A 17,342-nucleotide genomic window follows, 5' to 3' on the forward strand; every position below is an offset into this window, starting at 1 on the left:
GCATTTGTGGGGAAGAGCACTGGGTGTTATATGGAAACCAATTTGACAATAAACTATTAAAACAAAAAGATTTTGGACACTCACCTGACTGAGCCACCCATGTGTTCCTGAAATTATTATTTCTGATATAGTAGATAGGCCCTCTTTATTGATATTTGCCTGAATCCTCCCTTAGAAGCATCTCTGGATAGCATGCAAATTTAATAATAGTTTAAAAAATATTACAGAGTAAGATACAGTTTCCCCAGAGTCTTTTGCAGTTCTGCAAACATCCAGCAGGGATCTCCTCTACACCCAGTTTCCATCTGTATATACTTACTGATAGTGTCTGTGATTATACTGTTGGGGCATTTTATAGACTACTAGAAAGTGCCTTGAGAGAGTTCTTAGCTGGACACAGATAATCTAATATGATAAAATATTTACTCTTATTCATAGTCTAGAAATATTTGGAGGTTGGACAGTGTTTTAAAACTGTTTTTTATTAAGTGGTATAATAATTGTAAATGTTAGAATCCTTTAAATGGGCCTTTTAAAGGAAGTATGAAATGCTGAAATTGCACAGTGCCTGGAAATTCTTTGCATACAGTATTGCTCAGAGCAAGTCTTTAAAGAGAATGGATGTGGATAACTTAATTTTCAAGGTTGATCATTTATTAGAAACATTTTTTTTCCTTCCCAATTCTGTATTTCTTGCCCCTTGGTCGACAGAAGGATTTATAGGAATTAATAGATGTTCACTTTCATTTTCTTTGATTGTAATTCGGTAGGTCCTTTGAAATGGAGTTTTCTCTAAAAATATGTAATTCTCACTAATGTCTCATTTCCAAAAAATTATTTCGTTCACTTAACCTGATTTTAAAGGAAGTGATTTGACATTGTCAGATTGATGAATGATAGGGACATAATAGCCTTTTGACTTCATTTGGAAATAGTTTAGTACTTTTTAAAGAAGTTAATCATTAGTTTGTAAGTTCATTAAATGAAAGTGTTTTGTTTTGAAAGTTATTGAAAAATCTTAAACATGTTTCACTGTAGAACTTATCAATTAATATAAATCCTAGAGATAGGAAAGTGAGTACTTTATGAACCCAAAGGATAAAAATTAATAAAGATAAAAATGTTAGGGTTAACCCACTTTAGTATGCTGTTGAAAATCAGTAACTTTGTTTTGTATTCCTTTGTGTTAGTTTTGTGTTTGAGATGTTTCTCTTTTACCTTATTGGAAAGAATTGGAGCTCCTTTATAGTAAGTTCTCTATAGGGGTTCATATAAGATGTGATGTTATAGTGGTTCTTCCTATTAAAGCAAAAATGCTGTTGAGGAATTTCAGGGAATGCTTATAAAATTTTTGAGTGTGATCTGTTCCTTTTAAGGATAAACATATGAAGAGTAAGTCATGTACCAAATTTCCTGGGGTGAAAAACATCAGCGGTACAATTTTCACAAAAGAAAAGGGTAATCTGTAACATTTTAGGATATATTTAGATATCCTTTTTGTGTGCATAATATAAATTGAAGGCAAACTACATTTTTATGGTTGTTTTTGTTGTAATTAATGTTCTTTTAGGTTTAAGTGATATTAACAGTAATTTACTAATTTTTACAATGTGCACAATACAGGCAGTTTATATTATGAGAAAGTGTGTGATTTTAGCAGACAGTGAAACACTAAATAATAATTTTGTTTAGAAATAAAATATGAAACTTAGAGTTGTAAGAAGCAGTGATCTTTCAGGAACATGAAAGAATACTGTATGTTTAAATCCCTTAATTTGGATTTAGTCAATGTTAAATTGAATAAATGAAAATGTTGATGTTTGGGAAGTGGAAAAAGACATTGGAACATATTTAGTGTGCAGCTGTTGTAGAGCAAATTGAAACTGACGTATTTCATCCTGTGCTTATTAAAACTTTGTCTCTCTGAACATTTGGATCTTTTCTTTTTGTTTCAGATATTTGGTTTCCAGGCAGGACTGACATCTTTGGATTGTAGGGGATCTTACTGCTTACCTGTATCGATTATTCCCTCTTTCAGCACTGCTCTGTATGTTAAACTTCTGAAATTACCCACATGCTGGTAAGTATTATGTTAAAATGTGGCTTATGGTAATTTTCTTGTATTTTGAAGGGGGAAAAACTGTCTGTCTTATGCAAGTGTGTTAGTTTTATACAAAACCTTAGAAAAACATCTGAAGTTCTACTGCCTTTTACTGAGACACTAAAAATCTCTCTTTAATGCCTGAAGTCTAGTAGATTATAGTTTCTCTTGTGGTAATATTAACTGTTGTTGGGGTAATAACTGTTAATCCATGTTGGAATTAGTGTAAACTGTTGCTGCTTCATGCTGCATTAGTAACTGTGAAGGCAAGTACCTTATTTTTGCTTTTTAAAGAGCATATAGACAATGATTTTTAAAGGTTGCAAATTAAGATCAGAGCCTAAGTATTTATCACTTAAATAACAATTTCATGTGTATTCATAGGCACTGAGAAAACTATACCCATAACTTAGATTTAGATATTTGATATGTCTATAGTGATACGTATTAGAAGAAACTGATTTTAGACTATATTTTCATTTGTTTCGAGGTTACTTTATTTCCTTAAATTGAAAGAGGTTTATAGAAAGAAAGCCAATAATTACTAGTTACGCCTTTTAAAATTTTATTTGAAAGCAAACTTTAATATATTAAAAAGAAAATTGTTTGAAGGTATGAAATAAAGGTTAAGCACATAAAATACATTCTAGTGAACTATTTCTACATTTTAAAATTTAGATTACTTTTATTATTTGGATGGAATATGTCTTTGCTTTTTCATCTAATTAGTAAGCTTATTATTTTTTACAAAATGTAATTTCTGTTATTTATGAAAAGCAACATACCTTCTAGAAAATATTTTTATCTAAACTACTTCATTTGTTAAAAGTACATGTCTTTAATAACTTTTAAAATGAAATTTACAAATTAAATGCTCATATCTTCAAAAAATTTGCCTATTGATCCAGAAAAGTAAAAAATATAGGAGTTGTAGTTAATTAAGTCTTGGAAAATGTTTTTCTGTAAAATGAAACCATTATTAAATGATCATTCTTAATTTCTTTTGATAAGTTTAATTTTGTTCTTAGTCATCCATATTCCACACGTGTCATATCTTATGTTGTATAGAGATTTAAGTTTTTAACTCTTTACTTGTATATACTTGTTGCATTTGAGCCAAGTTTTATATTCTGCTGTATTAGGAAATACCGTGGGATATGTTCCAGTTGGTATGTTGGTATCAACTTTAATAGATGTTTGTGAGTACTGTTATTTCAGTTATGTGTGGATTTATCATTCATAACACTGAGATTTTTAGAAACAGTGCAATTTACTATAGAAAATACTTAGGTTTTTGTTAAAGCCCAAAATTTCAAAATGAATGATAGGCTTCATATGAATAAAATTGAATATTTTAACAGACAAGGCTTAGTTTAAGGATATGTAGGACTTACTACAAGTGTTGTCGAATGTGGTTTAAAATTGCTGACATCTTAAAGAAAATACTCCATTTAAATACTAAAAGCTTGAGATCACACAATGCTTATATTTGGAAGTGACTTGATTTTTTGTAGTTAAGACCACTTCTGTTTTATTTGAGTGATATTTTTCTATGGTTTACATGAGTATATTGCTTTGAAATAGTTTCTTTACATTATTTTCCTTAATTAATAGATCATAAACTATAATTTTTTCTTAGTAACTCTAAATTGAAAGTAATACATGTAAAAGTCATTAAATTGATATGTATTTTAGGTAAATGAAATGAATAAGATACCAGATAAAATACATCATATAGTGCTTGAATTAGATCAAAATCATGTGAGAACTGAGAATTTTATTGAACTCATTCAGTGAGTGAGGATTATTTTAGTAAGTCCACACTGGTTGTATCATTTAATGTTAACTCTGTTCCCAACATGGTATCTCCTTTCCTCAAATTATGTAAGCTCTTTCATTTGAATTTTTAAACATTCTTTTTCCAGTTTCTTAAAGCACATGTATGATGCTAATTGTATTTTATCTATCTATCTTTAGTATGAGAAGAGCATATTTATTATAGGCCATGGCTTTTGAAACCCTTATACCACATTGAAAAAAACCTTTAGTTGAAATGGTTGAGTTAGCAGTGACAATTCAGATTCTATGTAAGATAACAAAATAGTTAATACTTTTTATTTAAAAATGCCTAAATTGATACTATATGTGAAATTTCAAACTAATATTTTTTAAATCAGGTTTGATAATCAATTTAAAAAAATTTGGCTTAAGTAACATTGAAAGTAACTTATTTTTCTCCCATATGAATATTCCTAATAATATATTTTAACAAGCTAACACTAAACTCCAGTTTCTTGGAATTTATTTTTTTCAAAATGTTTTGGTCATATTTTATCTTTTGCTCTGTATAACACAGTTTACAAACATAAAAAAATAAACATTTCAAAAATTTTTGGTCTTCATTACTTTAGATCAGGCTAACTTTTAATTCTTTTAGTCCTTTAGAACATGATTGAAATATGTAGGATATAGTGGGAAAGACACAGTGACAATAATATTTAATGACCGAAGTCTTGAGCAATTCAGATTTTAATTTTTCTCTTTTTTTTAATAAGAGGATGCTTAAAAGCAGGCAATAAAGTAATTTGTTAAAGGCAATAAAGTATTAGAATGTTGTTATCACAAGTAGGATTAAAGCTTGGTCTCTTATAGCTGGTTATTTTTAAAATTTCTACAGTGGTAATGCTTTTAGGCTTCTAGATACATTCTTAGAGTTAACCTTTTATTCGAGAACAGAGAAACTATAATAAACACATCATCTTTATTTCCAAACTTTTAAATTGAAATATTAATATTTTATAGGATAGCGCATAAATTATGGTATTTTATAAGTGAATTGTTCCTTTGGTAACTAGCAGAAATATTAAGAAGCAGAATATTATCAGCATCTCAAAAGCCTCTCTTACGTACCCTCTGCAAGGTTAACTGTTATTCTGATTCCTAATAATGTACTTCAGTTTTGTCTATTCTTAGACTTTACTAGAATCATCCAACATATTCTCCTTTTTACCTGGCCTCTGTCACTCAAAATAATGTTTGTGAGATTCACACAGCACAATGTAGTTTTTAGATTGTTTGCTTTTATCACAGTACAGTATTCTATTACATGAACATTGACCGTTTACACATTTTAATCTGAAATTTTAATTGAAAAGTAAATATCTAAAATATGTGTTAATTTATTTTTTATTCCTTCATCAGTTTCCCTTTTCCTTAAGAAGCTCCAGTTATATTAGGGGAGATTGGATATCATTCATAAATATTTTTTGATTTTCTATGTTGTGATAGGCATTGTGCTACATGCTAGAATTGGGGAAAGAATATAGTAGAATGCAGTGAGGGTAAGGGATATCTCCTGAGCACGAAAACGTAGTTTAGTGGGAGAGGACACTAGACACATAAGAAAACATTTGTCTTTAAATGGCAAAATTGAGGCTTAAGCAAAATGTCCCATTAGTTGAAAGAAAGTAGAATTTCCCTGGGATATCATGGTTGGCTTCAGAGAAGAAGTGGTGGTAGAATGGGTTTTATTGGTTGAATTGGTTAGATGTCTAGACATCAGGAGATTGGTTGGGGTGTGGAAGTTTCTATGGGGAGAATATTGTCTGAACAAAGTCAAGGTTGGTCCATTGGATCTGAGAATGGTACAGTGGGAGAGGAATTTGGAAGATTCCTTTTGGGCCATACCTTGTTCATCATTAAGGATGTCTAAGCTTTTTAATATGAACACTTATAAAACGTTAAACTAGTTAATCAGATATTCGTTATCCCCATTTCTTCCTCATCAGGCTTTTAAAATTACAATTATTTTGTAGTCTCAAGTTCATTTTCTCCTATAATTGAGGGTTCAAAAATTTGATCTCATTTATAGAGAGATACATGCAACATACTTTGGAAGTTCAGAGAAAAATTATTTTGGCTTAGAAAGTCATGGAGATCATGAAGGTGTTAACTTTATCTGATGTCCCACAATGTAAGCAGATTATTAAAGAATGTATAGGATTTGAAAGAGAAAAACTTTTTTATATATGTTAGGTACTTTAACAAAGTTTTCATGACAACCCTTTGAGCTAAGATGATATTCTCTGTTATAAATTAAAGCTCAGGGAGGTTACATAAATTGTGCCAAGTCACACAGTGGCTGGGCAAGGAATCTAATGGAAGGTTATCTGATTCTAAAGTCTTCGGTCCCTTTCTTACCTGAAGGAGCGAAGAGGTACATTATCTTTTATTAGTCATCTCCAAAGGCTCCATATACTTCTTGCCTTGTAGTAAAAGTGGATTTCCATGTATTGAGAGACCAGTTGAGATAGTATAGCTAGTACATCTGAACTCTCTTACTGTCTCCTAGTATACAGTTAATAGTGTATAGATACTGTGATGAACTTACAGAATTGTAGATAATACGGTTAGGTGGAATCTTAGACATTATCTCCATTTCTGAGCCTATGGCACAGCTTTGATTTATAGTTGTCTATCCATGGGTTGAACATTTTATCCAGAGGGACTTAGCTACTTTATGAGGCAACCAGATTCATATTTGGGCAGCTCTAGAGTTCTTTCCTTTATTGAGTCAAAATCTGCTTTCATGTTTCTTCTCTTTCCTAATTGCTTATATATGTCATGAGTCATTTTTATAGACATAGGGATGCGGGAAAACACATTCTTTACAAGATTAAGGGATCCCTCTAAGTACCCATTCCTTATTTAGCACAGTGGCAGAGGTCTTGGTTTTGGATCACTGAACAGTTCCTTTGTTTGAGGAAAGTGTTTCTGTGGAATCTGTGTTTGAGTTCAGTGTTAATTAGGCAATAGAAGACTTGGTGCTCGTTGGCCTAGGGTAATTGATGTGGTGCCTAAAGGATAAATGAACAGATATTGATCCTTTTGGCTCCCTGAAACAGAAACTGAAGCAGCCATTTTCGTGCTCTAGCTCAGAGTAACACTAGAGTAAATACTAAATGCTTGTAGCTTTAATGCAGGCTAGGCCCTTCAAGTCTAAAAAAATGCCAAAAATATTTACTTATTGGCAAACATCCCATAGGCCTCAGTGTCACGTTTGCCTAACTGCCCTGTTCTTCGTAATACCAGTTTGAACCTCAGGAGCATAGAGTTAAGGTTTTTAATGCCCCTGGAGATAGAGCTTTTTAATTCCCTTTTTAGAGCTATGATTATTTTCATCTGCTTTTGTGATAAGTGTTTTCTTGAACAGAATGTCTTAAAACTGGAAAGACTTAGCTGGGATACTACCTCCACTTGAATGGCAGCATCCTGATTGTTAGCTCGGTTCTTGCATCTGGAATGTGCTTTCATGGAATATTTTGAATTGACAAGAAATACTTTCATCACCTATTATGACCTTCTCATTTCAAAGATGAAAAGACTGTGTCCCAGGTCATTCAAATTACTTAACCTAAGACCACATAGTAAATATCAGTGCCTAACTGTGATCCTCACTCTCTTGATTCAGGGCTCCTTCAACTGTACCACACTACTTAAAGGTTATTATTACTATGATTTTAATTTATTTCATGATAAAATAGTCAAAATAAAATGTATCATTTTAACCATTTTAAGTGTACAATTTAGTGGCATTACATATATTCACATTGTTGTACTACTGTCACCACTTTTCATCTCTATACATTTTATCTTCTGTACCCATTAAAAAAGTAACTTCCCATTACTCCTTACTTTTAGTCCCCATTAACTTTTTACTTTCTCTCTGTATGAATTTGACTGTTCTGGGTGCCTCATGTTAAGTCATTAAATGTTTGTCCTTCTGTGTCTGGCTTGTGTCACCTAGCATGTTTCAAGATCCATCCATGCTGTAGCGTATGTCAGAATTTTTTTCTTCCCTCCCCCTCCATTGCCTTCCTAACTTGCTCCTTCCTTTTCTTTCTCCTTTCCTCCTTCTCTTCCTTCCTTTCCTTCCTTTGAAATTCGTTCTATTTTAAGGTTGAAAAATTCCAGTGTATGTACGTACTTCATTTATTCATCCACCAGTGGACATTTGGGTTATTTGTACCTTTTAACTATTGCAAGTGGTGCTTTTGACATGGATGTATGAATGTTTGAGTTCCTGTTTTCAGTTCTTTTGAGTATATACCTGAAGGTGGAATTGCTGCATCGTATCGTAATTCTATGTTTAATTTTATGAGAAACTACTATTCTGTTTTTCACAGTCGCTGTTTCATTTTACATTCCCACCAACTATGCATAAGGGTTCCAATTTCTTAACATCTTTACCAACACTCGTTATTTTATGTTTTTTGATAATAGTTAGCCTTAAGAATATGAAATGGTGTTTCATAGTAGTTTTGATTTGCATTTTTCTAATGATTAGTGATGTTAAGCATCTTTTCAATTGCTAATTCACCATTTGCATATCTTCTTTGGGGGAATATATATTCAAGTTCTTTGCTGCTGTTCAGATTATTTTTGTTGTTGAGTTGTAGGTGCTCTTTAGGAATTCTCTATACTAAATTTTTATTATATATATGATTTGCAAGTTTTTTTCTCCAAGTCCATGGGAAAACATTGCTTTTTAATATTAAGACTCTTAATCTAACTCCCAAACCAGAAGCTTAGTTTACCTCTTCTATAAGTCTTTTGCTTTTTGTCTTAAAAAGTTATCATTTACATTGCCACAGTTTTTTGTAAAAATTGGTATAGCTTGAGCAAGTTAAAAGTGATCAAATCCATATTTGGAATAGTTCTACTTATTTTGGGAAGGGGCAGAGAGATAACTTGTTAGAATTCTTTGTGTTGTTTACAAGTTTATCTTCATAGTTGTTTTTGTTCGTAACATTTATAGGAATAGCTAACTTAGAATCTTTCTGCAGAAAGATTGTATAACTTTCTACATTATAGGGAGATCTTTTCCTGCTTGATTGTCTTCTCTTAAAAAACATGTTTAGGGACCCCTGGGTGGTTCTGTTGGTTAAGCGTCTGACTTTGGCTCAGGTCATGATCTCATGGTTTGTGGGTTAAATCAAAATTATATCAAAATGCTTTTCATCTGATTATTTTGTTCGGGACAGGTTTCAGGAGGATATAGGTCTCAGAACCAGTAGGAAGATTGGGATCTTAGTACCTGTTTTAAAATGAATTTGTAAAAAAAAAAAAAAAAAAATGAATTTGTAAATACCTCCTGGTTCTCATATATCTGGGCTGACATGTGTGTGTGTGTATGTTGTACATATGTGTGTATGTATATATGTTGAGTATATGTGTATGTTTTCAAATTCATATGCATGCTAGCTTCATTACCTTTTAAAACAAGCAGTAGTGCTTATTAATGTAAAACAGGAATTTTTTAAATACAGTGATATTAAGGGAATCAAATTTTTTTGTAAGCATTATTCATTAAGGAGATACTATCGTAGGCCTAGTGCTCACTGTTGTTCAATTTGAAATCTAAAAGAATACTGAAATACAGCTCTTTCAGTTAGTTAATTCAGCCAAAGCACGTAGTGTTCTGATTATGAGATTATTTCTCCAATGATGGATATTAATGTTAATTTGAACAATCTGGTGAATATATTTTAGCAAGTCCAAGCAGATAAAACACTGTTCTGTGTATGGCCCTAGAGCTAGACATTTCAGGGTAGATGGAGATTCCTATAAATCCAACATTGTTTGCTTTTTAGCTGTCAGATCCTCTTGAAAGGGACATGCAGGTTTCTGCTCTAAATGCAGGTGAATTCATCAAAGTAGATTCAAACTCATCAAAATGTGTTAATGATTGCTGAAATTATGTCTCTACACAATGGCTCTGCTGTTCTTAAGAATTTATAGATTTTTTAAAGAAGCTTAAGCCAGTTGAGAATGAGAATTACAGCAATCTTCTTTTGTCTTCAGTTCAATTTATGTCTCCATTTCACATCACATTCTTTAAAAATATTTTTAAAGAAATTTTTGAATTTCTTTAAAAAAAAAGGTCTTTTTTGTTATTCTGAAGCTTTATATTGGACACTTAAGAGTCTACTGTCTTTTGAGACAGGGTGTTAAGTCCAAATTTTACTGCTTTAAACGAAACAAAATATGCACTTTTAATTTTATTAGTCTTCACATTTACAGATAGTTAAGCATGATCATAATGAAAATATCCTATACTGATATATTCTCCATTATCGTAATATGGTAAATCTGATTTGGGAAGTACATAGTGCAAATTGCTCTTGTTTCAGCTTTCTCTTTTGATTTGGATAACTTGGAGCTTCCCTCCTCTCTTCCCTGCTTTGGTTTTACAGTAGACTACCTTTGTAAGCTCAGTTTCATTCACACTTCTTAAAGCAAGTGGCTAGGTCTTATTAGTACTATCTGCTAAAGTGTAATAATTTTATTTGGGCTGTATTCTCAGGTCAGGCATACAACAGTGTGGACCACATGCCAGATGGCTCTGGGCATGATATAACTAAAGTCTTTTATCTTGCAGGATTCTGTGTCTTGTGACTTGGGATATACTTGCATGGTCTTGTTAATGTAACCATCTTTCCATCATTAAGCATTTCCCTGCATATTTCTTAGAACTTTTCTTTGTTTTGCTCATATTTTCTGGTTTTATCCTTAATTAACTTTTTCATGATTTAATTCTTCTGTATCCTTATCTGGCTGATTAAAACAGGGAAGGATGACAAGATAGACAGGATACATACTGTCTTCAGTTTGTGAACAATGTTCCCCATTCAGTTGCAGTTTTTGTTTTTAAAACTCCAGCAAGTTTGTCCACTGTTTGTCTGCCTTTTTGCACACTTGATATTCTATGTTTCTTCATTCAGGTCTATTTCACAGGTAAGTGATGAATGCCCACTCTGTGCCAGACACTCTCTGCAAGGCCCTAGCTAGAGATACACTGATAAACAAAATGTGTAAAACACTTGCCTTTATGGCAGTAGAAAATACACATTCTATAAGTTAATGGAATATTAAAATGAGAAAAGTTGGTTTAAGAGGCAGCATATATTGTTTTTTAGAATCTAATTTTATGAAATTGTCCTTTTAACTGTCTTTAAAATGTTTTAATGTTTTATTTATTTTTGAGAGAGAGACAGCGTGAACAGGGGAGAGAGTCAGAGAGAGAGGGACCCACAGAATCCAAAGACAGAGCTAGCTGTCAGCACAGCGGAGCCTGACATGGGGCTCGAACCCATGAACTGACAGATCATGAGCTGAGCTGAAGTCTGATGCTTAACTGACTGAGCCACCCAGGTGCCCCCCCTTTTCACTGTCTTAACCCTTGGAAGGAGACATTTACATAGTTTTTTTTTTTTAATTCCAGTAAAGTTAACATATAGTGTTTTATTAGTTTTAGGCATATACATAGTTTTTGATTACATACTATTTTTGAATTAGTCTATATTTTTCTATATAATTTTGTTAATTCATATTTGAACTGAAAACCATTTAATTGATGGTGGATTGGAGCACCTGGGTGACTCATCCAGTTAAGTGTCTGACTTCTGCTCAAGTCATGATCTCAGGGTTCATGGGTTCGAACCCCGTATCAGTCTCTGTGCTGACAGCTCAGAGCCTGGATCCTGTTTCAGATTCTGTGTCTCCCTCTCTCTCTCTCTGCCCTTCTCCAACTAGTGCTCTTTCTTTCTCTGTCTCTAAAGTAAATACACATTTAAAAAATGTATTTAGTGGTCAATCAGTGATCGAAACTGAAATACAGTTTTCTACAGATGAATGAATATTCATTGAATAAGTCAATGAAATGTATCATTATTTTATCTTCCAGCTTTTTGCAAACATTCTGCAGTTACTGTTTAATGATTTTGTAGACTGCACTTTAAAATTTTGGACTTAAACTTTTCTAAAAATTTGATTTTTTTTCCAGCAGCTATTTTCACAGGTATTACAGTCTTCAGTATTTATGGATGTTTTATGCATACTGGAGCCTTTGAAATCTGTTTATAAGTACACATATTTTAAACTTGCATCCTTGTATTATGCTCTTAATGTCCATTTTTTACATTATGTATACTGTGAATGAAATTCACAAATTTTAAAATTCTTTATAATTATAATTAATAGGCTTTTATTAAAAAGTTTTAATATGTACAGTCAGGCAGAAGTAGATTCCCTTTGATTATAAATTACAGAGATTAATTTTGGGGGGGCAGTTCTCTCAGAATGTATCAATAATTTGTAATCACATCTCATTCTGATAATTACTTTTTATGTTCATTAAGAAATAGTTATAGCTAATTTGCATATACTTATATATTAAAAACTCCAGAATTATTTTTCAACCTATGTAAGTAAGTAGTATGTGAGAAACTTATGAGGAAGTTTTAATAATACCAAATTAATGGTAATAGCATATATGTCTCAGGAGTAGTGCTAAGATAGTCTTAGATGTATTATTTCATCTTCACAACAACCTTATAAAAACTATTTTACTCCTTTTATACGTATCTTTGTCTTATTTATGCTTATACATACAGTAAATAGTGAAGGTGGAATTTAGTTTTAGACCTATGTGAATCAAGACTCCAGATTAGCACTCCCCGTACCACTAATGAGGGTGTGTATTTGCAAGTTGGCATTAAGTTTGTATTGTAAGGTATCCATCTGTAGGAGTAGGTTTGGCAACTTGTATTTTTTTAAATAAACAGCTTTGTTGAGGTGTACTTTATATAGCATAAAATTCACCCAATTTAGGTATGTAATTAAATGATTTCCAGCACCTTAATTGAGATATGCAGCTGTTACCATGAATCAGTTTTGGAACATTTGCTCCCTCCCAGTTAGATCCCTCATGCCCATTTATAGTTAATCCCTATCTCCAGCCACAGGTAACCTCTTTCCTTATAAATTTATTTTTTATGGCATGTAATGGAATCATACAATATGTGGTATCGTGCATCTGGCTTCTTTCTCTTAGATAATGTTTTTGAGATTCATCTTTGACATAGCATATGCCAGTTGCTAATTTGTTTTTTATTCTACATCTGTATGTGGCTTTCCTTTACTGAGTAAAATACATTCCAGCTTGGAAAGAACTCTCTGTACCCTTATTCAAAGATGTTTAAATTCCAGAGTTGTATGAGTGGCTTTCAAACCTTATTAGAGTTTTTATAACTGTGACTTGGGATGCTCTGAGAATGCCCTTCTGGGTCATTAGCCCCTTCTTGAACATCAAATACATAAAAGGTTTTACATAATTTTTGTGATAATTGCTTTAAAACTCACTTAAATGTAGAATTTAGCTCCTATCAAGGAGATGAATAAATGGTAATTGGTAAGTTAATTCACTTTGAAATTGCCTAGGCCTGGCATTAGAGGACTTTATAATTTTTGCATCTTGATTAGTTTTATTTTTTATGGTTGCCTTAATGGTCCAGGACCTAGCATATCATTGATTTTTAATAAATGTTAATTAAAATGAACCAAACTAGAATTTAATAATTCTATAAACATTTTTAGATCAGCTAACTTGAACTTTGGAGACATTAGAAAAAAGTATAAGCATACTAGGTCATACTAATGTTTAAGGAAGAAAAAGTAGCTAAATTGTCTTTATTCATCTTCGATAATTAAAAAATGATTAGCTTTAATATTGTAACGCTAATATTAAATTTTAGCTTCTGAAGAGAAATATGTTAAATGTGCCATCCTTGAATATCTTCAATTTAGTTTATCCTAATAAATGTAAATATTCAGGTATGAGTGCTCTTGGAGTTTCTCTTTCTAGGATATTAGTTGTTGAGTCTCATGATCTTTATTTTTTGGGACAGGAATAATATTTGAAGGTGAATACTTAATTTTTCATACTTAATTTATTTCTCAAAATATTCTTTTATAGAATCCCTGTGAGTAATGAAAAAATTATAAAAGTATCTAGAGGTCTGGTTACATCTGAAAATGCTAGATGTAACATGTACTAAGCTTTCACAGTACTTTAAAGTTGTGTAGGATGTGGTTTATAAAGTTCCCTGTAATGGATTATTACATGAATAATACCACTGTTTTCATTAACATAGTTCTCATGTTAAAACCAGAGTATAATTTAAATATAGCAAAATTCAACAATTTTATGTGTACAATTCAATGATTTGTGACAGATATATACACTCATGTGGCTACCAAATTTTTTTCTTGCCCGTTGTATTTCATCCCTTTCTCTTTTCTTGTAGTGTGTCACCTTCCGGTGAGAACAGTTGGCTCATAGGAAGGGGTAATGCCAGTCTCGACTCAGGGGTTGACTGGTTAGCTTCTTAGCTGGCATTCTTGCTCTTCCTTGCTTTGTTGTTCTGTCCTTTACCCAAATGCATCAGACAACTGATTCTTTTCACGAGGGCTTGTGGGGTTTCTCTAGCGCACTGTGTGGCCAGAGACTGAGGCTCAAAGCATTTTCATCGCATAAAATATATTGTAAATAGATTTTATGTATACATATTTACATATTTTGATTTCATTGAATGTCTTTGCTTAGGTAATGTTTTTTTAAAGTATAGTTTAAGAGAGTAATAAAAGTAGAAAAATAGAAACCTAATTTTAACACGTGAGGTATCATAGGACTATAACGTATTTTAAATGACAACAAGCATAGTCTAAATCTTTAACAAGATTAAAACTTTTTAAAAACTTTTTTTTACTATTGTTCTCTGTATTGTATTTAATTTTATTATTTACAGTCTTGTATTTCTATCAAGGTGAAAAATTGAGCTAAATTGCATTTGGAGTCTCAACTACCAGTTTGCTCATATCAGAAAGAATCATTTTATTGTGGAAATCCATGTATGTTTGTTTGTTGTTTCTTTTGGGGAGTTGACAAGTAGAGAATGTAAATAAATCTAGGCTTTATTGATTAGGAATGTTTTTTCTCCAAACAGGTCATTGATTTTTCTGTGAATTTATCTGAGTTGAATGATTTTTAATAACACATTTTGAAATTAAAAAATACCTCCTAAGTAATCTTTATATGAGTAATAGTCCAGAATCTTAAATTTAATAAATAACATGATTGGTTCTGAACATGTTTTCCTCAGATGGTCTGTGGTCTCTCTTAGTACTAACTTTTAAGCCTCTGCTTGTGCTGTTTTGGGATTTATTTGGTTAATTTCAACACTTTGTATCATTTTAGCTACAACTTTCAATTATGACATTATAAATCTTGTCATTATATTAATGATTTTATATTTTACTATAGAAAGTACATTTACTTAGAATATTAATGCATTGTTGTTTGAAAAAAATTCCCTTGAATGAGCAATTTTTATAATTTAAAAGTCATCTCAGTTTTTATTTTTGTCATGTTTTAGTTCTGATCTTATAATGTGTTTAAATGAGCAGTTGAAAAATACCTACTTTTATAATTGTTTAGAGTATGTGTATATGGGATTAAAAAGAGTTGAAACACACTGCTATAGGCAAATAGCATGTCTTTATATCAGTTAGATTTTTCTCTTTGATTTTTTTTAAGTAAGTGCACGAAGAGCATGCAACACATGTTAACAACCAGAGAGTGTTGGTCCAGTGAGAACAGAAGGTTTTCTTTGATTTTCCTGGTGGAAAACTTGATATTTTCCACATGGAATTTTATGATCTGTTGGGTGTGAAGTTGTATGGGCAAATAGAATTCATCTCTTTGTCTTGTTAAAAGTTTTAAACTTAGTAAAATAGTTTGTTTAGTGGTACCCAAATGTACATTTACAATTCATTCTTAGATTATTGACTTTAAATTTGATTTTTGGATATTGGGGAATATTATTACAAGACCTACATCTCTTTCTATGAGAAGAATTATGCTAGCTTTTCCCCAGTGTTTGGTTTTGTGTATGTACAACAGCAGGAGAATATTATCCTGTGACAGCATTTTATTCTAGTGACAGTATCTTTGAAATATGTCTGTGTTTCATTATTTTTTGGGAACTGAAATGTAAGAGTATATTCAAAAGAATTCTGTTATTAATATATTAAAAGGGACATGTCTTGGTTGGAAATAACTAAATTTAGCTTAAGTTTTTTTTTTATCATTGTCTCCATATTTCTTAACTGTGTTTGATTTAATCTTTTTAATATATTAATTTGAAATTTAGGAACAAATAATCATTGGATATCCTCTAATCCAAAAGATCATATGGTGCATACTTAGAGGCAGAAGGTAATCTCTAAGACCAGCATCATAATGCTCTTTCATAGCACTTGTACTTAATTCCACTATATACAGTGATTTATTTGAACCTCACTGTAAACAAGTCACGTGTTCTCTATAAGGTGTGGAAATGAAGGATTACGGAGGGTGATATGGTAGATCTAGAGAGATGAGTCACTGGTTCTTTTAATTAGTTGGTGATGGAACCCTCAATAGCAAGTTGGTAACTATCAGCAAGTTCTCGATAATAACTTTGTATTCTTTATTATGATTTATAACTTTAAAAAAATACTGCCAGTTTCCTAGATAAATCTGTTAATACTTAGCTTTTTTCAAGTTTCAACAGATTAATGACTCATTTGTTTGTTTTAGAAATAATATTTTGGCACCTATCATGTGAAAACTTGTGTTGTAGGCCCTGGAGTCCCATTATGAGTAAGACACAGTCTTTCCTGCCTTTTTATCTAATACTTAGAGAGATGTTCTCCTTTTTTTCTAAATGTTTCAAGTTTTTATTTAAATTCTAGTTAACATAATTTGGTTTCAGGAATAGAATTTAGTGATTCATCATTTACATATAACACATGTGCACGGAGCACTCAGTCCTCCCAACAAGTGCCCTCCTTAATACCCATCACCCATTTAGCCCATCCACCTTACCAACCTCCCCTCCAGCAGCCCTCAGTTTGTTCTCTGTATTTAAGAGTCTCTTATGGTTTGCCTCCCTCTCTGTTTTTTTTTCTTTCCCCTATGTTCATCTGTATTGTTTCTTAAATTCCACTTATGAGTGAAATTTTATGGGTTTTGTCTTTATCTGACTGACTTATTTCACTTAGATTAATACACTCTAGTTTTATCCATGTTGTTGCAAATGGCAATATTTCATTCTTTTTGATGTATGAGTAATATTCCATTGTGTATATATACCACATCATCTTAATCCATTCATCAGTTGATGGACATTTGTGCTCTTTCCATAATTTGGCTATTGTTGATAATGCTGCTATAAAAATCAGGGTGCATGTGCCTTTTTGAATCCGTATTTATATGCTTTGGATAAATAGTAGTGCAATTGCTGGGTCGTGGTGTAGTTTTATTTTTAATTTTATCAGGAACCTCCATACTGTTTTGCAC

At 31.8% G+C, this 17,342-nt stretch overlaps 1 protein-coding gene across 10 annotated transcripts in view; it reads left to right on the forward strand.

Moving 5' to 3' along the window:
• VPS13B (vacuolar protein sorting 13 homolog B) overlaps positions 1-17,342 on the forward strand; it is a 740,094-nt gene that overhangs the window by 101,717 nt on the left and 621,035 nt on the right. For all 10 annotated transcript variants that reach the window (XM_029923832.1, XM_029923833.1, XM_029923834.1 and 7 more), the window contains one exon: positions 1,956-2,080. In XM_029923832.1, coding sequence (XP_029779692.1) covers positions 1,956-2,080 — 125 coding nt within the window. The remainder of the gene's footprint in view (positions 1-1,955; positions 2,081-17,342) is intronic.

This window comes from Suricata suricatta, chromosome 15 (genome assembly GCF_006229205.1).
Source record: "Suricata suricatta isolate VVHF042 chromosome 15, meerkat_22Aug2017_6uvM2_HiC, whole genome shotgun sequence".
NCBI classification, from domain to species: domain Eukaryota; kingdom Metazoa; phylum Chordata; class Mammalia; order Carnivora; family Herpestidae; genus Suricata; species Suricata suricatta.